The sequence below is a fragment of the Megachile rotundata genome, chromosome 6 (genome assembly GCF_050947335.1).
Source record: "Megachile rotundata isolate GNS110a chromosome 6, iyMegRotu1, whole genome shotgun sequence".
Classification (NCBI taxonomy): domain Eukaryota; kingdom Metazoa; phylum Arthropoda; class Insecta; order Hymenoptera; family Megachilidae; genus Megachile; species Megachile rotundata.
The window spans coordinates 9,872,394-9,898,143 of NC_134988.1; the positions used below are offsets into that span (position 1 = coordinate 9,872,394).

The 25,750-nt window shown below is 34.5% G+C and overlaps 1 protein-coding gene across 1 annotated transcript in view; it reads right to left on the reverse strand.

Moving 5' to 3' along the window:
- Positions 1 to 386: 386 nt before the first annotated feature.
- LOC100880378 (Shaker cognate w) overlaps positions 387 to 25,750 on the reverse strand; it is a 71,833-nt gene continuing 46,469 nt past the window's right edge. The window contains exons 3-5 of the mRNA XM_076532493.1: positions 15,565 to 15,759; positions 6,343 to 7,384; positions 387 to 1,127 (exon numbers count right to left, since the gene is read on the reverse strand). Of these exons, the coding sequence (XP_076388608.1) occupies positions 1,063 to 1,127; positions 6,343 to 7,384; positions 15,565 to 15,759 (1,302 nt within the window). The 3' untranslated portion in view covers positions 387 to 1,062. The remainder of the gene's footprint in view (positions 1,128 to 6,342; positions 7,385 to 15,564; positions 15,760 to 25,750) is intronic.

The following is a 25,750-nucleotide window of genomic DNA, read 5'->3' on the forward strand; positions in this document are numbered from 1 at the left end:
TATCATGTCAGACATGTTGTTTACAAATCCGCCATCTTGTGCAGCAACCTAACATTTATGATGTGACATTTAAGTATCTTTATTAATAAAAATGTACAAACTAGATTTATAACACTTATATCATTAAATTCGTGTGTTCATTACGTAAATTTAACGAGAGATGTTAGAATATACATTACGTAATATAACCTCAAAATGAGGACGATTTATGAAAATAAAATAAACTGTTCGATTGAAGTATTTTAAATCGAAAGATTATTGCTGTATTACAATAATGTAATTATACTTGTAATAGTAATATAATTATATTAATTAACAAATTTATATATTCATCAGTATATCAATATCTTGTTCTACTGATAAATACACGAACTTGTTAATTCCTATACATCTTTACTAAAAGTATATTAAAAAACATTGAGGAAAACTATTTTTCATTCAGATGAAAATACCGCAGAAAATTGTCGAAACAATATTAAAGATTCCTTGTTCACATCTGACATTTTAAGGTTAATGATAGAAGCCTGTCTGCGTCATCGCGTTCTCGACGCAAAGAAACCAAACATATTCCATTGTAAAATAAAGTGCCATCGAAAATCGCGTATCTGATATTTATATAAGCTTCAAGCTACCATCTCCCAGGAGCAGAGAAATTGAAAAAATTCATAACCTAAGAGTCCTACGTATCAAAGACACTATAAATTATTCTCAAAGAAATTCCTTTACGCCGTAAAAAACCTGGATCGGTAAAAAATTGGAACAACTCACGTTCTGTCGCAGGTTGAAAATTCCCACGTCTAGGCGTCGATAAAAGAAGGTGAAAAGGGGATTGCAAAGGCAGAAAGCGTCGCAACTCTTCACGATAAAAATCCGACATTTCATCCGCAGCGATCTAATATTCCCTTATAGACCATGCAATCTTGATACCCTTCTTGAGCTCGTTCCTCCGCCAATCTTCCCTCTCCGTACCCTGATTCTCTCACCCTTTCATCTTACGACTGGGGTCGTAGACGCCCCCTTGTCGAGTGCGCCTCGGCAGTGGAGAGTAGTCTTGGTTCCAGCTTAACCCAAACCTCCGGCTGTCTTGGTCCCGTTGGTCCGCAGGTTAGAGTTCCTCCGGTCCTCTTCTGGAACCCACCGTACAAGAAGAAAAGGAAAAGAAACACACACTACAGACTTTCCCGGTTGGACAATTACTGCTAAATTGCATCTTAGACTACCCTTGTTGAGGGACACACCTTTGACAACGGTAATTGGTTAATCGGAGGAGCGTCTTTCCGAGGGTGTTAAATCAGTGATGTACTACGTTGTAGACCCTGTGTGAAATAATACTGATACCCTTATTTTACCTATTTTTTATTTTGCCTGTGATTACGAAAATTTTTGGTAATTTACTTTGATGGAATGTTTGATGAGATGTGATTTTTAGAATGTTGAGTACTGGTTTTGTCTTTTTTGAGATGTTAGGGTGTGACATACAGGGTGTCTCACAATTAGTGTAGGTCAATGAAATAGGGAGTAGATGACACGATTCTGAATAAGATTTTCCTTTGCAAAAATGGAGTTTCAAGCTTCGTTTTTGAATTATTAAGGAAAAACACGGATCAATCAGAGCGCGAGGATTGCGCGCGAATTTGGAGATTTGGGGGTTGAAAATTGAGAGTTCAGAGATTTGGGATTGGAATTTTTAGAATTTGGAATTTGGAATTTGGAATTTGTGGAATTTGGAATTTGTGGAATTTGGAATTTGTGGAATTTGGAATTTGTGGAATTTGGAATTTGTGGAATTTGGAATTTGTGGAATTTGGAATTTGTGGAATTTGGAATTTGTGGAATTTGGAATTTGTGGAATTTGGAATTTGTGGAATTTGGAATTTGTGGAATTTGGAATTTGTGGAATTTGGAATTTGTGGAATTTGGAATTTGTGGAATTTGGAATTTGTGGAATTTGGAATTTGTGGAATTTGGAATTTGTGGAATTTGGAATTTGTGGAATTTGGAATTTGTGGAATTTGGAATTTGTGGAATTTGGAATTTGTGGAATTTGGAATTTGTGGAATTTGGAATTTGTGGAATTTGGAATTTGTGGAATTTGGAATTTGTGGAATTTGGAATTTGTGGAATTTGGAATTTGTGGAATTTGGAATTTGTGGAATTTGGAATTTGTGGAATTTTTGGAATTTGGAATTTGTGGAATTTGGGATTTGGAATTTTTGGAATTTGGAATTTGGAATTTTTGGAATTTGGAATTTGGAATTTTTGAAATTTGGAATTTGGCTTCGCCATTAGGCTCGAAGCTGTCGCTCTTGCGTCTGCGCATGCGGCAAGCATCGCGCTCTGATTGGTCCGCGTTACCCCATCTCCTACTTCATGGACCTACATTAGTTGTGAGACGCCCTGTATACAACTCTTTTATTGTACAATATTATTAATTGCACTGTTTCAATATGTAACGAGTCTTATTCATTGTAGAAAATAGAAAATGTTGGCATCTAATTAAATAAATATCTACTGACAGAACTGATGTAACTTTTCGACAAATCTAGCAACAAAGATTCTCAATAGAAATATATTAAACTTAATTTTACTTAATACAGTAACTTTAACTTTTCACTAAAACTACATTTTAAGATTAATATAATTTAAAGTCAAATTAAAATTGCTATTAATTTTCAAATTACAATTAGCATTCGACAAAATAATTAAAAATGAGCAAAAAATTCGAAGCCAAAATATAATTCTTTTTTTTAATACAATTGACAATTCTGTCGATATTTTCACAAATATAATTGTATCTACATTAATTTCTTTTAAGTATTTCATACAATGCAAGATCATACAATGCAATATTATAAAATTATTGTAACGTTTGTATTAATGAAAAGTTTAAAAAATGAAATGTTTGAGTTTAAAAAAATAGAAGGTACCGCAGAAAATTGTTTTATTTCAAGTTACACCAGTGAGGAAAGTAAACCGAAGAGTAATAAATATGCAAACGAAACTAGTATAAAATTGATTTTGCATTTTAGCGGTTTATGGATCGCCTGGGGTTAAAGTTTTCGTTCATTTAAAACTCTTCTCGCTTCCTGTTATCATTTTTTTACTTTCCTTTTATAGATGTTGTATTATTACTTCTTTTACGAGCACGTGTAATCGTAAATTGTAGAAAGAAAGGATCAATATTGAGACGAATGTAACGAAATGTTATTATATTGTATTTCGAACACGTAAGCAATCGGCTGCAGTCATAATATTGTTGTAAAAGTTTGTACGGACTTTTCGCTGTTTTTGCTTTTTGTTGGAAATAATTGAAAACCTTACGTCAGGTTTCACCAGGTGGCTCACGAGTAATCGATAAGTTTACTGTATTGGTGGTGTATGGTTCTTCAAATTTAATTTCTCAATTACGAAGTTGCAAAGTTTCCGAATTCCCAAATTTTCTGGGATGCAGAGCTTTAAATTTCTGAATTTCTGAATTTCTGAATTTCTGAATTTCTGAATTTCTGAATTCCTAAATTTCTAAATTTCTATTTTGCCAAATTTCTTAATTCTAAAATTCTAAAATATCAAATTTTCTTAACTTTTAAATTTCCAAATTTTTAACTTTCTAAATTTCATCATTCTTTAATTTCCAAATTCTCAAATTCCCAAATCTTCAAACCCCCAAATCCCTAAACTCCCAAGTTCCCAAACCCCCAAACCCCCAAATCCACAAATCCCCAAACTCCAAGTCCCCAAACTCCCTAATCCACAAATCCCTGAATTTCCAAATTCATCCACTGCGAAATTTCCAAATTTCCAAATCTCTAAATCCCTGAATTCTTAAATCCACAAATACCTAATTCCCCAAATTCTCCAATCCCCAAATCCTTAAATTTCTTAATTCTCAAAATTTCCAAAATCCTCAAATCTCCAAATTGCCACTTTCCAAATTACCGACATTCCAAATTTCTAAATTTGCAAATATATTTTGCTCAAAAATCTAATGAGAGTCTGTGTTACCATAATATTTTTGCCATCACATGACTGCAGCCGAAGGAAACTCAAGTTTGATCCAATAATTACTATAGTGCTTCATATTAACATATTTCTCTTCATTTATTTCTCCGTCACACCTAATGACTAAAACATGAAACATGAGCATGATCAGGGACCAACGTCCACAAGGGTGGCTCTACCCCTGTAGGATCTGGCCTACATTATTCGTTACCCTTATCACCCTTCTATCATCTCCGCTGTCCATATCCTCACTTATCGACCATGAAACTTTCGAACCTATACCATTTGTAGCAACAACGTCCAAAAAAAGCGACTTCATTTGATATTCAGCATCTATTCCGACATCCAAAGGGATTAGACCTTTTCTCAAATAACCCACTCCCCTTTAGAGTATCGATATCGTATACTGGAATAACACTATCCGATACTGTATTCCATAATAAAGGTACATCATATTGTATACCATAATAACAGCCTACAATATTGTACGCCACATAACAATACATGATATCGTATAGCATTATAACAGTACACAATTTTGTATATCATTTAACAATACATGATATCGTACAGAATAATAACAGCCTACAATATCGTACACCACATAACAATACATGATATCGTACAACATAATAACAGTACACAATATCATATATCATTTAACAATACATGATATCGTACAGCATAATAACAATACACATAATCGTATATCATTTAACAATACACGATATGGTGCAGCATAATAACAATACACATAATCGTATACCATATAGCAGTACATGATATCGTGTAGCATAATAACAGTACATAATAACATATATCATTTAACAGTACATGATATGGTGCAGCATAATAACAGTACACAATATCATATATAATTTAACAGTACGTGATATTGTATAGCATAATAACAGTACACAATATCGTATACCATATAGCAGTACATGATATCGTGTAGCATAATAACAGTACACAATATCATATATCATTTAACAGTACATGATATTGTATATCATAATAACAGTACACAATATCATATATAATTTAACAGTACATGATATTGTATATCATAATGACAGTACACAATATCATATATAATTTAACAGTACATGATATTGTATATCATAATGACAGTACACAATATCATATATCATTTAACAGTACACGATATCGAATACCATGAAACCAATACATGATACCATATACCATAATAACAGTGCACGATATCACATACCATGTAACAGTATACGGTATCATATGTCATAATAACAGTACACAGTATCATATATCATTTAACAGTACACGATATCGAATACCATGAAACCAATACATGATACCATATACCATAATAACAGTGCATGATATCACATACCATGTAACAGTATACGGTATCATATGTCATAATAACAGTACACAGTATCATATATCATTTAACAGTACATGATATCGTATACCATGTAACAGTACTTGATATCGTATGTCATAATAACAGTACACGATATCGTATACCATGAGAACAATACATGATACCATATACCATAATAACAGTGCACGATATCACATATCATATAACAGTATACGGTATCGTATATCATAATAACACTACACGATACCATATACTATAACAACAGTATCCAGTATCATATACCATAATAACAAAACTTGATATCGTATGTCATACAAATAGTACACGATATCGTATACCATAATATAGTACCGAATACCATGTACCGTAATAACAAAACCCAATACCATCTACCGTAATAACAAAACCCAGTACCATATACTGTAATAACAGTATCCGATATCATATGCCGTAATAATAGTACCCAAAACCATATGCCGTAATAGCAGTATCTGACACCGTATACTACAGTAACAGTACTCGCTTCTATATGTGATACTACAACCGATATATGGTATCGATACCATATGCCGTAATAACAGTACCCGATATCGTGTACTACAGTAACAATACTCAATTCCACACACGATACCATAACTGATATATGGTACCGATACCATATGTCCTATAACAGTATCCAATACCATATACCATGAAAACAGTACCCCAGGTCATATACCATAATAACCTACCGATACTATATGTCCTATAACAGTATCCAATACCACATACCATGAAAACAGTACCCCAAGTCATATACCATAATAACCTACCGATACCATATGCTATAATAACCTACCCTGACTATACCTTGATTATACTACTAATAACAGTGCCTAATATATACCATACTAACAGTACCCGAAACGAAAACCCCAGCTATATATCCTGATCCCTATTTAAAAGATCCTAGAATGTTAACCACTAAGAGAACTTACCTGTTTTCGTAGCGAACGAAACGTCCTTAGGATGATTGGTCTTGATAGCGTTCATCCGTCTATTCTGAGGTCCCTGGCCGCCGGTGCATCCGACTCCCGGCGTCTGTCCGTGTCCAGGAGCTAGAGCACCGGTACCGGATGTCGGTCCACCCGACTGCATATGCTGTTGGGTGCATCCCGGTGGTCCTCCGGCACCAGGGACTCCGGTCATTCCCAGCGGCGCACCTGGAGCTCTGACTCTCGGCTGCTCGACCGGAAGTACCCGGCGTCTCTTCTTGGGTAGTTTGGCTCGCGCCTGCGTGTGACTGTAATACATCGCAAAGTTGCTGACGATCACGGGCACGGGCAGGGCGATCGTGAGGACACCGGCCAGGGCGCAGAGGGCGCCGACGAACATCCCGACATAGGTCTTCGGCACCATGTCCCCGTAACCGACGGTGGTCATCGTGACCAGGGCCCACCATAGCCCCAGTGGTATGCTCTGGAAATCGTTCTTCGGATTGTACTGCGTACGTTCCGCGTAATATACCAGACTGGCGAAGATCACGATGCCGAGGACCAGGAAGAAGACGAGGAGGGCCAGCTCCTTCGCCGAGGCGCGGAACGTTTGTATCAGGATCTTCAGGCCGGACGAGTGACGGGTTAACTTGAACAGTCTCATGATACGTATGATGCTCAAGAACTCGAGGATATCGGCGTTCTCGAGGTGGGAGGCGAAACGCTGTAGCGCCAGATCGAGGTAGAAACTTAGGGTCGCGACCATGTCGATCAAGTTCACCGAGCTCTTGATGAACTCGCAGCGATTCGGGCTCGCGGTTATCCGTATTAGGAACTCGAGGGTAAACCAGGCGTTGCACATACACTCGATGTAGAAAAAGCAGACGTGAGCGTTCGTGTGCGTTTTGTCCACCGCCCAGGAGGTCTCGTTTCCCATGTTCACCGAACGGTTCACGATTACCGGCACCCGCATGTCCGGATGCGTCTTCAGGCAGAACGACATGATCGAGATGAAAATGAACAGGACCGAGACTATACTGATCACCTATGGAACAGGCCAAAGTCAATTAATCATCCCTTCGTCTTCCGCCACGAGATGAGCCGTGAAGCATGTTCTGAGATACTATCCTTGTTTATTGATCTGACATGACGTCGCTCTAATTGCTCGTATCAAAAATCTACATTAAAAATTTTTTACCAACTGTAATATATTGCATATTTTTTTTATATACGTCAATGACTCATCTTGTGACGGGCAAACTGTAAATTGTGCAATATTGAATTAGTGAGTCTTGTAAATTTTCATATACTGAAAAATTTAATATTGGAAAAAATATCCTCAACTTCAAGTTGGAAGCTTTATCTTTCTTCAGAATTGAATTTCTCGAAAATTGTGGTAAAGAAAAATAAGTTTAAATTGCAAGTTCGTAATTAGTATATGAAAATTTATAAGGTTACTCAAACTTACACTAGACAAAAAGTTTGTTGAACAGTTATTAACAGTATCTTACAAAAATACGTCCTTTTATAAATATTATTTCAAACACACTACGCTGGCTTAAGACAGTGATAATTTAATTGATTAACACAATTAATTAAAGTAACACATTTGCTATCGAATATCGATATTCTCAGGGTTTTAACTTCAATATCTGCACGTGTTCAGATAATGAAACTTTATTCAGTAAAATAAAACTGCAGAGAAATGTGTTCAATATAAAAATTGTAATACAAATTGAATCGTGATAATGGGGTCATGAAAAGGGTATTACAAGTGCCTTTCAATTTTAAAACAGTATTTAATGAAGACGACATAATGAAGCTAATTAACTGCTAAAAGGTTATTGAAGTCAAACAAAAATTACAGCGAGTTTTAAAAAGTACAGTTGCTGTTTTGTAATTGTGGCTTCGTTTTCAATATGAGTGATTAAAAATTGTATTTATTATGATCAACCTTTGGAATTAAGGAAGGAGTTCTGAATATGTCAGACTGAGGTATTAATTGGTTCGTTAGGAAGCTTGCCAATTTTTGAGTAGATTGAATTAATTGGAATGACGTTAGATCTGGAGGGTAAATAGATCTTTGCCTATTTTTAGAAATTCTTGTAATTAAAAATCTTGTAATTAAAAATTTTGTAATTTCAAATCTTGTAATTTAAAATATTTAAAATATTTCTGAAATTGGTTTAGAAAGATATTAATAATTGACTAAAAAATAACAATTCATTCATCAGTATACTTCTGTAATATCATTCAAATTTTATTATTCTAATTCCATCGTGAAGTGAAACAAAATGACATACTTTTCCAACACTATTTATAAATAAATTTTTGTAGTCTTCCTGTACATATCAAGCTTGAGAAAGAAGATTTTATTGTTATTACAGAAGAAAATTACCTCTGAGACTACAAAGACGCTTGTGTACAAGACAAATATGGCGTACACTGAACAAATATAGAGAACACCTGAAACTTTAACTTGAGTTGACACAGAAAATTATATAGAGAAAACTTCTAAATAACGATCAGATATCATATACTACTGCTGGAAACTCTTTTACTTCCTTTACTATTATAAATAAGTAGTACCAATATTTATTTATGGTTTCAAAATAAATATAAGTATAAAAGTGTCCGCCATTTTCATTAGTTCACGCTCTGACCGTCAGCGTCGCACATAAATCTCATATTCTGAATAATGACGATAGCGAGAGCGCGAAATTTAAAAATATAGAGTCCATCTAACAGAATTTTCCAACAAATAATTGCAAAGTTAGAAACCAAATCCTTCAAAAATACTGCAAGAGACTCAGACAAACTGCAGTTTTAAAAACCTAATTCGTTATGCAGCACACAAGTTATAAGTAATGTGAATAAGTCGCAAAATCTCATAGAGAATAATGTTGGATCATAAAACTAGAATTATCAAGGGATTTATCGACATTGGACAAACGATCCCAAAGAAATCCTCTTACCGTGGTTTCGCCGACGTTTTCTCTCTTGGAAACAACTTTAAAAGTTATGTGATGCTACGTGATCACCTGATTTTATCTTTAACGATTGATTTTCCTCGAAAAGTAGGTTCCGACCTTTTTTTTCTGTTACTTTTAACGTGAACGAGAATTTACGAGCGTAAGTGCTTGTTCCTATCGTTTTTGTTTTTATTAACTGCTTTTATGGCGGAATTAGGTGATGATGAAGATATTGGTGTGTAGATAAGACGCTGAGTTGTGTGCGTGTAGCTGTGGAGGGTGGTGGCATGATTGTGAGGGCGCGAAATTAAAAAATTTGGAAGTTGAGAATTGTTGTGTTACGAAATTTTCAAATTTCTGAATTTTTAGATTTGCGAATTTTGAAATTTTGAAATATTTAAATCCTCAGAGTCTCAAATTTCACGATTCTCGAGTTTCCAAATTCTCAAGTTTTCAAATTCTCAAGTTTTCAAAGTCTCAAGTTTCCAAAGTCTCAAGTTTCCAAATTCTCAAGTTTCCAAATTTTCAGGTTTCCAAATTCTCAAATTTCCAAACTCTCAAGTTTCCAAATTCTCAAATTCCCAAATTCTCAAGTTTCCAAATTCTCAAGTTTCCAAATTCTCAAATTTCCAACTTCTCAAATTCCCAACTTCTCAAATTCCCAACTTCTCAAATTCCCAAATTCTCAAATTCCCAAATTCTCAAATTCCCAACTTCTCAAATTCCCAAATTCTCAAATTCCCAACTTCTCAAATTTCCAACTTCTCTAATTCCCAACTTCTCAAATTTCCAACTTCTCAAATTTCCAACTTCTCAAATTCCCAACTTCTCAAATTTCCAACTTCTCAAATTTCCAACTTCTCAAATTTCCAACTTCTCAAATTTCCAACTTCTCAAATTTCCAACTTCTCAAATTTCCAACTTCTCAAATTCCCAAATTCTCAAATTCCCAAATTTTCAAATACCAACATTCTTATTACCCAAAATTCCAAATCCCCAAAATTTCAAATCTCCAAAATTTCAAATCCCCAAAATCTCAAATCTCCAAATTCCCAAAATCCCAAAATCCCAAATCTCCAAATCCCCCAACCTCCTCCCCACACCTCCCAAATTTCCAACTACAATAAAACAACAAAAATCATCCACATACTGCGCCTATCCAAACAATTACACCTTCATCCCAAGATCCCCTAAATATACCTCCACCACAAAAATAGGAACATCAATACACAAACCGCAGACGTATAAACGAAATTTTCGATTCACTGATCGAATCTGGGACATTACTGCAGTAGAATCGTTTCTACTCACGAAGCTATGTATTGTAAAGGCAACTTTAATCAGCGTGTTCTGAAAATTCAACCGAAAAGATACTGTAATAATTTCATGTCAACCTGCCGGACGGGATAATAGAACTCGAAGTGGAAGATCATAATAGTTGAAAGGGGATTACAGAGAACATAGATAATACCAGACAAAACGAAAATAAAGGCAGAAGGAAGAAAGTAATATGAAAAGTAAATTTCAGTTAACGTCGATTCGGTTATGCTTTCTATCAAAAATACGATCGATAATTGTTCAAACGAAGGATAATTGTCGGGGAAGTTTTAATGAAACGAGATGTTACTCAAAGAATTTAGGTGAAGTGGAAAATTTAATCCTAATTTAACGTTTTATCGATTGATTGTCTTTTAAGAGTTATATGGTGATCTTATTGTGAGAGAATTGGACTTATGATGAAGAGGCAGTGAAATTTTTATATGAGGTTTAGAGATGTTCAGGAAATAAAGGTGGTATTAATTATGTAGTGGAGTCTATGGCAATTTAAATTGTGCAAAATTGAATATATTTATGTATATGTAGTGGGGAGTATGTACTGATGGCAACCCTTGAGCTGGCGCGTGAAGCAGCTAACACAGGTGTTTAGGAGATCGTATATCGAAATCATTATACTAGTTGTAAATTTGTGTATGTACTAGTTTCCACATTCTTGAGTTACCATATCTCCAAATTTCTATAGCTTCGAATACCTATATTACCGAGTCCCTACTTTTCTGAATCCTTACATTTCCAAATCTCCACACTTCTGAACACCTATGTTCCTAAATTTCTATATTCTCCAATTTCCTAATATTACAAATCCCTAATGTCCCGAATTTCTACATTCCTAAATCCCTACCTTCCCAAATCCCTATGATCCGAAATCTCTACCTTCCCAAATCTCTACATCTCCAAATCCCTACCTTCCCAAATCCATATGTCCCCAAATCCCAAATTCCCCAAATCCCACATCTCTCAAATTCCAAATTCCCCAAATTCCACTCACCCCAAATTTCACTCACCCCAAATTCCACTCACCCCCAATCCCAAATCTCCCAAATCCCAAGCTCCCCAAATCCCAAATCTCCCAAATCTCAAGCTCCCCAAATCCCAACTTTGCCAAATCCCAAGCTCCCCAAATCCCAAATCTCCCAAATCTCAAGCTCCCCAAATCCCAAACCTCCCAAATCCCAACTTTGCCAAATCCCAAGCTCCCCAAATCCCAAATCTCCCAAATCTCAAGCTCCCCAAATCCCAAACCTCCCAAATCCCAACCTTGCCAAATCCCTATATCCCCAAATCCCAACCTTGCCAAATCTTAACCTTACCAAATCCCTACATCCCTAAATCCCAACCTTGCCAAATCCCTACATCTCCAAATCCCAACCTTGCCAAATCCCTACATCCCTAAATCCCAACCTTGCCAAGTCCCTACATCCCCAAATCCCAACCTTGCCAAATCCCTACATTCCCAAATCCCTCCATTCCCAAATTCCCATATTCCAAAATTCTCACACACCCAAATCACTCCACCCCCAAATCGCCATATCCCCAAATTCCAACATTCCCGAATACCTACACTTCCAAATCCCTACCTCCCCAAATCCCTCCATTCCCAAATTCCCATATTCCAAAATTCTCACACACCCAAATCGCTACAGCCCCGAATCGCTATATTCCAAAATTCCCACATCTCCAAATCGGTACAACCCAAGTAGCTGCGGCACAATTGGTCAGAATAGAAAAATGGACGCCACTCGCACGTATTTTCGGCGGTAGATTGGCTCTCGCGGTCACGCACACCAATTAGGCGAAAAACAATGACAGTCTTGAAACGTCTCTCAAGTGAGATGCTACGTGCGTTCAGCAGTTGTCATTATTATTCTTATTTGTATGTCACTGCAAGTGTTCATAGAGCTTCTTTTACTTTGTATCCTACACCAACTCATGGGTTGACATCTGTACATTATTCAAGTGTAACAAATCATTTTTTGATTTGAAATTGTAAATGTTTCTAGAAGCTTGCAATGATAATTTCATACTCTCGAGGAGGATACTAAATTTCATTGCTTTAGCGGTATGAGTAGAGTATTGGAAAGTCGCTATAAAAGTTGCTCTATCGGAGACAACTTTTTCATTGAACATAAACTTGTTTACAACAGACTGGTGTCGTTTCGACAGCCGTCGTTACGGTACTCGGAACTTTTCAGTTTCATTCGCTTCCTTGTCATAATCTACTGAACAAAAATCAATGGCAATGTGCTTTGTACGGACAAGGTTTTGTGAAATATTCTGGATGAGGCTCGTGTTTTAAACCATTCACTCTTCATTCCGAAAATATATGTATATTCATACATTGTGTGAGGGTTGCTGAATATGGGGTAACTTTTATATCTTCTGTTAGATATTTTCCAATCTTTAGTTTACATTTCTGAATTTTTATATTTTTATATTTTCGCCTTTTCAAATTTGTACGTTCTCAAATTTTTAGCAAATTTATATTTTTTTTTAAATTTTTAACTTAAATTTTTATTTATGTAAATTTTCAAACTTTCAAATTTTTGTCTTCTCAAATTTTTATTTACTGAAATTCTTATCTCCTTTAAATTTCTACACCCTCTAATTCCTACATCTTCAAATTCCCAGAAATTTAGGCAATCTATAATCTGTTATTATATCGAAAACGAAGCCACAAATGTCAGAATGAAACTTTGGGTAAATACAGTTAATCAATAAGTACTACGGTCACTGAAATGACTGAAATCGATGAATAACTGATATAATTCTTAAAAGTATGAAAAATATACCATTGTGTATAGTAATTTACACAATCTCTTTATTCTCCTTTTTCTCTACCGCATTAAACTAGTAAAACTAAATATTCCCTCCAAACCAGAACTTAGCAGAGAAACATTTAAATAATACAAAAATAGAAGGTTTTATCTTGTGATAAGCTACCTGGAGGCAGTTTCTTAAGTTTCAGCATGATTATACACGTCTCCCGCGTATAATTTAACTGCTACGAAGTTTCTGCTAAACAAGTTGCCGTCAAACTTTTGATAAGCGTACATTACAGCACAAACTGACAACCAGTTCACCTTTAACGATTCCGCGGTGAAGCTTAAACCCAACACACCTGATTTTCCCTAATGCAAACCGCAGCAATTAAATTCTGTTGTTAATGAAACGTTCTGGAATAAGTAACATGAGAACAGAGGCAAGAAACATTAACGTCTAAGATAGATGTTGCAGCTCTTGAAAACTTGATAAATCTGAAGGTAGAGGAAGTCTAAAATTTAGAGAAAATGTATGGAAACCTAACTTAAAAGTTCTTCTTAAAATATTCAAGACTCTCAAGTATCTTAATTTAGATATTCAAAAAGTCTCATTTAAATATAATTGCCAGAATGTTATTTTTATTTATGAAAACGCAATGTTTGTTTCATATTTGTAATTTCAATAGTGTTAATAAAGATGTATGATTTGTCAAGTGCGTCAAAACTATCCATAACGATATCGAAACAAATAAAGAAAGTTTAAATGTTAGAACAGTTTTGTATTCAGCGATCTGACTATGCAATTGGACTCAAACTTCAAATTGAAGCGTGTTTAAAATTCGAGTAAGGTTCATCACATTCGAACTGCGAGTCACGAGTCAAGTTTGACAAAATATGGCAAGAGGTTAACATCAACTACATTTGTTTTATAGCCATTTTATGTCCACTGTGTTTTACGTCTTAAGTTGTTAAAACTACGTGAGACTTATTAAAGTACCCAGTCTTGCAAAGTACAGTTCATCAGAGTATAACTTCATTATGTAACAAATTAGACCAGTAACGTACTGAAATTACATAGTTTTCTTAAGAACAAATTACAGAGAAAGGTAAAAGTTAGATATGAAATGCACAAAATTTTGTGATAAAATCATTTCGCGATCGCAGTTAGGACACGGTACCGGTGCTCAAAAAATAGCAACCTCAGTAATCAATTATTAAAAACTAAACTGTATATAAAAAGAAGCGAAAGATTTCTGAGCAAGTTACAAAACTAGCAATGACTAGTGCATAATAATAGTCATTGTCTAAACACGTAAAAACCACGCTAAAAATGGGAGTTCAAATAGTAACTTGAGCGTCAGTGACGCAGCGTTTCGCTCAGTTAAAGAGAGAAGTAGAATATCCCGCCTTATCTGTTCATATTCTTCACGTCAGAGGACGAGTTTAATCCGCGCTGATAAGACTAATGGTAGGAATATAGGTTAAATGTGAAAGAAAATTTGTTGGTGAAACTTTGCATTTGCGGTACGAGGTACTGTTCAAACATTCATTGCGTTTTCATGAATAAAGATATTGTGGAGGGATAATATTAGATTTTAGAGAGACTTTTACGTTAGATTAGCAACTTAGATTTCTTGTTTCAAAATTTGAGAAATTCTATCAAAATTTATATTAACTTTTAACTAGATAAATAATTGAAGTCTGCTTGATTTCTTTTTATTTTAATTTTATTTGAGAAGCAACTGAGAAGTAACTGGTCTCAAGGGTTAATCCCTGGAGATTAAAATCTATGTAGATATAAAAATATTTGTACAAATTACCCCTTTGCACTTGAGAGTCTATTTCTTCCTTCCTCTTGCAAGAATAAAATATTAAAGTTTTGTTAATTTGCAAAGTTATTCAAGTTAGCCCTACAGAAAATTGTGTTGCTGCGAAAATTGTGTTGACCCTATAATAAATAAAGGGTTAAGATATTGTCCCTGAAGACCTCGAGTGTAAAGGTATAACCTAACCTTAATTTACTGTTCAATTTAATCTTAAGATTATACTAAATAACCCTATTAAAATTATACTAAATAACCTTATTAAAATTATACTAAACAACCTTATTAAAATTATACTAAACAACCTTATTAAAATTAGACTAAATTACACACCTTAGCCGATAAGGAGGAGTAGGGTTCATCGAACAGCGACCACATCTGAGGTTTGAGCTTCTGCCACCACGTAAGAGTACCCTGGTAGTAGGCCTCCTCGAAACCGAACTTCCTCGCCAGCTCCTCGTCGGTCGGCATCTCGGTGTCGAGGTCCAACCTGTCGAGGACTGTCAGCGTTTCCTGCGTGTCCCGATGCTAGAAGAGCGGGTCGGGGTGGAAGAGAAGGGGATGCAACAATGATCGTTATTCGTACCTGCGAAACTCTCTCCTTCTCTCGAGGGTGCGTTTTATTTTTGTTCGTGCGTTCCTCGGGACACATAAAGCGCGTGCAAAGCGTACGTGACTCTCCACATATCAAACACTAAGTCATTCCCATTTCGGCTACGACTAATTTCAACCCTTATTTGGTAGGTTCATTCGTATGCGGTATATAGCGAGTGTCAATATTATAAGGAATTGTATACTATTTTTTATACTATTCTTAGGAAATTTTGGGATATTACTTGTGGATAATTTTGCTTTTTACCTTCTCTGTACTTAGGACACCTCTGTATTTAATTTTCATGATTTCATGTGATATGTATTATTATTAATTGTCAGCTTTAATTTAAAAATTTTATTGTGGATTTACTAATACTTCTATAGATGTTATTAGTGATTTTATACATATAGGCCATTCATAGATACATCTTTTTATTCTGTTTTTGTACGTTTAGGTTCATTAACTGATATGTCGTTCATAGACATTCCATATGAATATCATGCAACCCTATCTCAAAATTATATCTCAAAATTACTCAACTTTGTAGGGTCATTCTTTCACTGATTCATTCATTAAATTCATATTAAATTCATCTCATCATTCATCTACAGTCACTTCGTTCATAAATTCATGCTCCACATATGCACATATGCCATATATCTCCACATATATCCACATATGCACATATGGCCCAATTACACTCATACATGGAATTATTCACCCACGTTCATTCTTACGTAATGTCGCTTTCAAAATATAGTATTACAAACATACATATGAGATTAGACCTATGACGTCACACATGTGACACTTGGTAGCGAAGGTATTAAGATCGTACACCATATTGTATTTCAATATTTGCCAAGAACTGTATGAACGTTATAGTTACGTTATAACATGAAAATATACAGATGTTATGTACAATGATTGTGTTACGAAACTGTCACGTTCATACGTTCTCAAATATTAACCTCTTAACCAATATTTCCACAGTTGCATTATAACCAATTATTACTTTGATATTAAAATAAGTAAAACAAAATTGAAATGTTACATATATTTTGCATTCGACGATCTATAATTGTTTAAATTATAATTAGTATTGAACACGAAACTCAAACTTCTTGTAAATATAATTTAAATTTGTCACATGTGAACTCTAATGTGTCACAAGACGATATAAGCCAAGAGGTCAAGTAAAATACAATATAACAAAAAATATTAATCAACACTCACTGTACCGATTTTGACTAAAGGTAAATCCAGTTTATCTCAAAAACTCTTATCTTTCAAAAAATATTTTGCAAATTACAATTATATTTATAAATAAAAGAAGAAGAATGTCTACATATGAGTCAACTGGATCTACCTTGACCACATAAGGGTTGAAGGCCAGTTTCGAAATGCTCTTTATCTTTCTGGTCCACCGAACCGACTCGTTTTATCTGAAATTCCCTAGTCGCTATCGCAAACTATGAGGATAGGAATCATCATGGTTTCGATTTATCCCACGTGGCGCATTTGTTTCAAGTGCCACGTGGAACTACTCGGTTTCTCGGATAAATGGCACCTGGTCGGCTTCCTGTGAATTGAAAGTGTTTCACGGTACAGTCAATAGCAAATCTAGCGTCTGTACGAAAACTAACAAAAGGGTGCTAGTTTTGGAGATTTGGGACGACTTTTGGAGTTGGTAATTCAAGGATAGGTTGCTGTGGGTTAAAATGGAGGACAAAATGGATATTTGCAAGGACAGAAATGGCGAATCTTTTGAAATTTTGAGGTTTATGGGTATGGGAATGTAGGGATACTGTGGTATAGGAATTTGTGGGTGTAGGGTTTCGGGGAGTGGAGAATTTGAGAGTGTGGAAATTTGGGAAGGTGGAAATTTGGAGGTGTAGAAATATGGGGATATAGGAAATTAGGGATATAGCAATTTGGGGACATAGAAATTTGGGGACATAGAAATTTGGAGACGTGGAAATTTGGAAACGTGGAAATTTGGGGATGTGGAAATTAGGGGACATAGAAATTTGCAAACGTGGAAATTTGGGAACGTGGAAATTAGGGGACATAGAAATTTGCAAACGTGGAAATTTGGGGACGTGGAAATTTGGGGACGTGGAAATTTGGGGACGTGGAAATTAGGGGACATAGAAATTTGCAAACGTGGAAATTTGGAGACATGGAAATTTGGAACCGTGGAAATTTGGAAACGTACAAATTTGAGAAAGTGGAAATTTAGGGACGTAGAAACTTGAAGAAATGGAAATACGAAAATATAGAAATTTGGAAAATTTAGGAAACTTGAAAACTTATAAAAATCACTAAATTCAAGAATCCTCAAACTCCTCAAATTAAAAACTTGCTTAATATGAATTTCGAAGATTTGAAAATTGTGAAGTTTGTACCTATCTCCCTATTCAAAGGAAGCCCATTGCGCGCGAGTGTACATAGAACCGCAATTTCTTCGATCCCCTCGTAAGGGCAACCAATCGTCCTCCCTGAATTATTGTATTATTATACTGGGAATTTCTTTAGCACCAAAGTTTCAGAGATGGATTCGGCGCTTGTTTCAACGCAGACAATAGAATTCATAAACAGATTGTTTCTTGGACCTTGTGGTTCGGACTTCAACAAACTTTAATACATTGTCAGAAACGTCATTCTGGATAGGAAATGTACGAACATTCCTATTCTCAATATTTACGCGGTTATAGAATAGTTTTGATGCTATTATAATAAAACCACATGCTTGGTGACTTTTGAAAAGTTGAAACTGAAGAAAATATGTGTTTGTAGCATGAGAGTGCATTTCATGATGAACACATGCTAATGTAATGTAACTAACTGTACTTATTGTTATTCACCTAACAGATGTGGTGAACGTGAAGTCCTGATTCATGTAACAAGGTTTACACAACTGTTTTAGATTGTAGGGACATTAAAACAGGTGCTACTGTTAAAACAATCTTTTGTGAATGATTGTGTAAAAAAGAAGAATAAATAATTATAAGAATTATTAAGATAATTTTTGAATAAATTATTGTTATTAAATATAAGATCTTTTCATTATAATGATCATTGTAAATGTGTTGCATAAAGTTTGAATCAGTAATGTATTATGTCTTGTACAGAAAAATTAAAGTAAAATTCTAATTCTAATTTTAAAATGATAAATACATAATATTTATACAATGTCGTATGTATTCGTTATAATAAATTTATAGAATGTTTGTATGTAAATACAATATTATTAAAAAAACTACAGAATATTAAACAAAATATGAAACAGTAGATTTTTTACGAAGGGAGTAGTGTTAATAATTTTTGAGCAGTATTGTATTAGTTTTGTAGAACCTTCAAATAATTTAATTTTTACTTCAAAAGAACTTTAATCTAGACATTTTTTACCTGAGACAAAGTTTTTAATTTTAAAGGATACAGGGAAAGTGTGCGAGTTTTCGTGCAATATAGAATTAATTAAAATTTACAAACGAGTTGAGGTTATAATTTTTTAATATATTCAGGGTTGTATGTTTATACGTTTTAGTAGAAGTTTGACAATGATTTTCTAACGTCGAATCCATCCCTGATGTTTTTCTTTCAATATTTAATATTTCTACTCTGTATATTTCAGTAGACGCCATTTTGTGATACATAACCTAACTTCATTTCTTCTTTCAGTACAACTTCTGAAGTTATATGATGAACTGAAGTAACAATCTTTTCAATATGAATCATAAATTAACAAAAATCGAAACACTTTAAAATTTAATCATCCATTAACTAAAATCAAAACTTTTTAAAATTTATTCATCCATTAACTAAAATCAAAATTTGTAAAAATGTAATCATCCATTAAATAAAATCAAGAATTTTTAAAATTCTATCATCCATTAACTGAAACCAAAATTAAAAAAATTAAATCATATTTTTGAACTAAAATTGAAACTTTTTAAATTGAAATCATACTAAAATTGATATTAAATTGAAATCATACTAAAATTAACTAAAATTGAAACTTTTTAAAACGAAATTATACATTAACTAAAATTAAAATAAAAAAACTGTTAATCGTCCACAAACCAATACTAAAATTTCCCAAATAATAATTCTGTCAACCTAAAATTAAAAAAATAAATAAATCCATTTAACCAAACCTACAATTAAAATTTAAAAGCTTAACCCACAGTTAAAATTTTCTAAATGTTGCTCTCGTTTAATCATAGCAATCATAAATACAAGTTGTCGATAAAACACATCAAAGCGATATGATCGGACACGTTTTTACATTATTCCCTCGAATTTTGCAGTTGAAAAGCGAGTTAACTCGTTTCCTGATGCAGAACGCAATTAACGGTATCCGGTGCCATTTACCCTTTTTAAACCAACGAAATCCTTCCTTTGATAAAAATTTCAACGGGACGAAATTGCTTCGAAACCAGCATCATCGTTACAGGCACTGTTTACCTTCCGCCCTCACATTGAAGCTCCCTTTCATTAAATTCACAATCGGACTTGCTAAAATTTACGACTCTTTATCAAATATAAAAAATAAATACATCCTATATTGATATTAATATCCGATTTTCCGAATTCTGGTTATTAAACTGTGAGGTCGTAGGTTCATGTAAAATCATTTCGCTTGCGTTTAATGTGATTACAATTTATTACTAGTCATCAAAGATTCACAAACCCTTGTTCTCATAATCAATTTTTAATAAGCAGTACACCTGTCATAAAAAGAGGTGAAATTTCATATTGTGCCGCCATTGAACATTTGTAAATTTTTAAACGTTGAATCAGTGCGTTAATGTATGTATAATTTATGGAAAAAAAATTGAAGTGTGTCAATGAGAAATGTAGAATTGTTTAACAATTGTGAAGTGTTTAAAAGTGTCAGATTCATCAGCAGTATTTTTCATGCAAATTATGGTAACATCCAGGGAGACAATTTCGAGAAATACCTGTCAAAGATATTTCTAAAAATTTAAAACAAAAAGTTTCTTAAAATTTAATACAGTTTGATGATGTTAAGTACTGTGAAGTATTAGTATAAATATTTTAAAAAATTCTATAATTAATAAATATAGAATTTATATTAATATAGTATATTTATTTTAGACATTTACTATAATGTATTTATTCTAAGCCTCAAGTCTTATAATTCATCTGTTAATAATCATTAATTAATTTATTTAACGTTGTATCTATTTTCTATCCATTAACAACCACATTTCAAGACATTATTTTATTCCTACATTTTGTTTCTCTTCTCATTAATTTTAATAAAAAATATCAATAATTTTAGTACAAACTGACACTTCATTTTGTAACATAATTTTATTAACAAATTACAGTCTTCATTTCCCATTTTTCAACAACCACCTACATTTTTACTTTCATGTACCTTAAAAGAATGAATTTTGTAACATAATTTTATTACAAATTACTGTCTTCATTTCCCATTTTTCAACAACCACCATTTTTACTTTCATATACGTTAAAAGAATGAATATACTTCGCTTTCGTATTGCTATATTCAACGCAACGTCCGTAAGCAAAATAAAGATGTTAATAAATATAAATTTTCGGTGTGCAATCTTTAGACCATACACATAAAAAGAAACGATGTAATTTTCCACCCAGCACGGTCTTTAACGCAAGTTTTAGAGCTCTGTCTTAAGGTTAAGAGGTTTAAGGGTGCGAAAACTAACCTCAAAGATAAATGGCCGGCTCCATCCTCGCCTACACCTCTTAAAATACAGAAAAATAGGAAAGAACATCCCCGATAAAAGCTTAACCGTGTAGTAAACGTTCAGAAATTTGCGAGAGAGTAATTCATACAATTTTGTTTAATGATAACAAGTTCTACTTTAAATCTTGTTAACCCCTTATGTTATTTTTACGAGTCTGACGCACTCGTATTTCGTAATTTCACTCGAATTCATACGCCTCAATTTGCAGTTGTCCAATTATTAGCATAGATTGATACAAAATTGACATAACATTTCAACTTTCTTCGTCTGTTTTAATATTGCTGATTAGTTCTGACGCACCTGGCAAATCATAGTGCATGGGGTTGAATCAAATGTTTCTATATCACTGATCATAGGAACTGAGGCCTCGTAACAATTTCAGATTCGAGCTCAGAAATTGAAATTTGCTCTCAGAAAAGAATACACCGTTAAATCAAATGTTTCTATATCATTGATCATAGCGAGCGAATGAGGTCTCGTAACAATTTCAAATTGGGGCTCAGAAATTCAAATTCGCTCTCAGAAGAAAAGAATCATACACCTTTAACCCCTGCACTATTTTGACGAGTCTCGTGACGCACTCGTACTTCGTGATCAATTTTACTCGAATTAATACGCTTCGATTTGGAGTTGAATTATTTGCATAGTCGATCGATACCAAATTGACATAACATTTCAACTTCCTTCGTCTGTTTTAATATTGCTGTGATTCTGACCTGACAAATCATAGTTAATAGTTAAAATGCAGTTTAATTTCATTTTGAGGTTAGTTTGCACCTTCACGGGAAGATAACAGGAAACGAACGTCTACCATTATTTTTCCCATAAACAGCATTATATTATAAAGCGACTAAACTGAAGTTCCATCCACCTCGTTGAATAAGGATCACAGGTATTCTTCTGTGCATAAAGAATGCTATTTAGCAAGCTCTAAAAAAACTTCTCCTAAACTTTCGGTGCTTACAACTTTTTAATAAAGCTCTTTCGAAAGATCGACTCACATGAAGCTTCTTTATGCTTTCAATCTCGTCGACGATTTAGGTGTCAAAGTATCTGGCAGTCTGGGGATTTAGGCAAATGGGGATTTGGGAAAGTACAGACATAAGGATATACAAGTTTGGATATTTGACAATTTGGGGATTTGCGAATGAAACTGTAGGAATATGGGGATGTGGAGATCTGAGGATGTAGGAATTTGAGTGATGTAGGGATCTAGGGGTATAGGGATTTGGGGATGTAGGGATTTAGGGGTGTAGGGATATGGTGACGTAGGAATTCGGGGATATGGAAATTTGGGGGATGTGGAGATTTGGGGATTTGGAAATTTGGGGGATGTGGAGGTTGGGGATTTGGAAATTTAGGGGATATGGAGATCTGAGGATGTAGGAATCTGGGGGATGTAGGGATCTAGGGATTCAGAGATTGGGGGATGTGGTAATCTGGGGGTTTAGGGATCTGGGAATGCAGGAATCTGGGGGACGCAGAGATTTAGGGCTTCAAGTATTAGGGGATGTAGGGATCTGGGGGATGTGGGATTCTGACGGATGTGGGATTTTGGGGGATGTGGGATCTGGGTGATGTAGGGATCTGGGGGTGTAGGGATCTGGGGTGTGTGGGATTCTAGGGGTGTAGAGATCTGTGGGATGTGGGATTTAGGGGATGTGGAATTCTGGGGGATGTGGGACTCTGGAGGTGCGGGAGTCTGGGGGATGTGGGAATTTAGGGGTGTAGGGATCTGGGAGAGTAGGGACATCAGGATATAAGTATCTGGAAATGTAGGTATTTGGGGCGTAATGAATTTAGAAAATTTGGAATTTGGAGATATAGGTATTTAGAAACCTTGAAATCTAGAAATCTTGAAATCTAGAAACCTTGAAATCTAGAAACCTTGAAATCTAGAAACCTTGAAATCTAGAAACCTTGAAATCTAGAAACCTTGAAATCTAGAAACCTTGAAATCTAGAAATCTTTAAGTCTAGAAACCTTGAAATCTAGAAACCTTGAAATCTAGAAACCTTGAAATCTAGAAATCTTGAAATGTAGAAACCTTGAAATCTAAAAGTCCAGAATTCTAAATGTCCAGAAATTTAAAAATCCAGAAATCCAGAAATCCAGAAATCTACAAATCCACAAATCCAGAAATCTACTAATCTAAAAATCTAGATAATAAGGACCTAAATAATCAGCCATCAAATCCACTAATCTATAGATCTTATAACCCGAAAATTGAGTATACAATTTCACAAATGCACCCATTTCCATTCACCATCCCAGATTATAGGAAGATAGTTTCTCACGAAGCACGTATGAGTTTCAATTGTTTCCTCACTTGGCACGGTGAGCTCAGTACGCGATCCTCTGTCTGATAATAAATAAATTACAATCGAATCAGGTCGGACAAATAAACCGACGAAATTAATCTCGTCAGCAAACATAGTTTATCGAATTTCGAACGTACGCGAGCTGCATTTCAACACGCTGGCTATTCAATGAACTGTCCCGGTGGGGTTCGCACCTTCGTCTCACGGTTAATCCTAATCACCGGCAAATTCGTTCTCGTTTTTCTGGACGGCCTCATTTTCCCCGACTCCATTGGGAATTCGCTTATTACGTTTCGTGTTTCTACGCCAGCGATCGACGAAATTGTTTCCCCGATTAATTGATCGAGAAAGGGGTTTTAAATCTGATTGCACGTTATTCGTCTTTTGTCATGTCGTTAACGATGCTGGGGATAATTTTAATTGATTTTGGGGGATTTGAGACAATTTAGGGTGTTATTGAGATTTTAGGAGGAAGAATTTTTAAAATGGAAGAATTTTTAATGCGATGGCATTGTAATTTTAATTTAATGTAAATAAGAACTTTGAGATCATAAAGTCCTTTGTGGTAAAGTCCTTCATGACCTTAAATAGAAATAAAAATTAAAATGTAAAAATATTACTATTTTTTGTATTAAATTATAAAAAATCTGTATTGCTCTCAAATGAAGTTTGAAACGTTCACAAAGACTTCGACGAATTCGCTGACCAATAGTAAGCGTTAAAAATGACAGTAATTCCGAACGAAACGTAGAAAACAGCCGGCCTCGTGGCCCCGCAATTCTGTGAATAATTCGATCAACGGTTCGGTACTTTGGGGATAATTGAACGTCGATTGACAATTTCGATAATGTACAATGTACGAGAGACTCGTGGAATGGTATGCTACGATTGCGGCGGTCCGCATTTGAATATTACCGCGAGACCGTAGTTTCTGGACTTTGGCGAATGCGATACATCACGAGGTGGAACGATGAAGTACGTACACGACCCGATTAGAATACGACATTGGAGGTGTGATCGTGTGTATGGTTCAATTATAACACCAATGGCAGATCTTTTTATCTATATATGTAACAAGGTTTGAAAATAGTATATAAATGGTATTTGTTGAGATGGGGATTTTATCAAGCAGGTTTTTATTAGACAAACTTTACTGATTTTTATGAGCTTGAAATATATTGTTTAGGATATTATTCTGAACAAATTTTCTCTCTATATGTAAGTACTGTTAGGCCTTAGTTTTAGAGATATTAATAAAAATAATGTGAATATGGTAATTGTTTATAGGAGGACATAAGCTTTACCGATTTCAATGACCTTGAAATATGTTATCAAGGATATTATTCTGAAGAAATTTTCTCTATACATATGAGCACCGTTAGGTCTTCATTTCAGAGATATTAGAAAAAATATTTTGAACACGGTAATTATTTATGGGAGGCCATAGGCTTTACCGATTTCAACGACCTTGAAATATGTTATCAAGGACATAATGCTGAACAATTTTTCTCTATACATATATACACCGTTAAGCCTTATTTTCACAGATATTCGCAAAAATATTTTGAAAATGGTAATTATTTATGGGAGGTCATAGGCTTTACCGATTTCGATGACCTTGAAATATGTTATCAAGGACATAATACTGAACAATTTTTCTCTCTACGTGCAAGTTTCAATAGGCCTTCATTTTAGAGATATTTATAAAAATGTCTTGAAGAGGGTACTCCTTTATAGAAGAGCATACGATTAACCGATTTCAATGACCTTGAAATATATTGTCAAGGACATCATTCTGAACAATTTCTCTTACCACATGAAAGTTTCAATAGGCCTTCATTTTA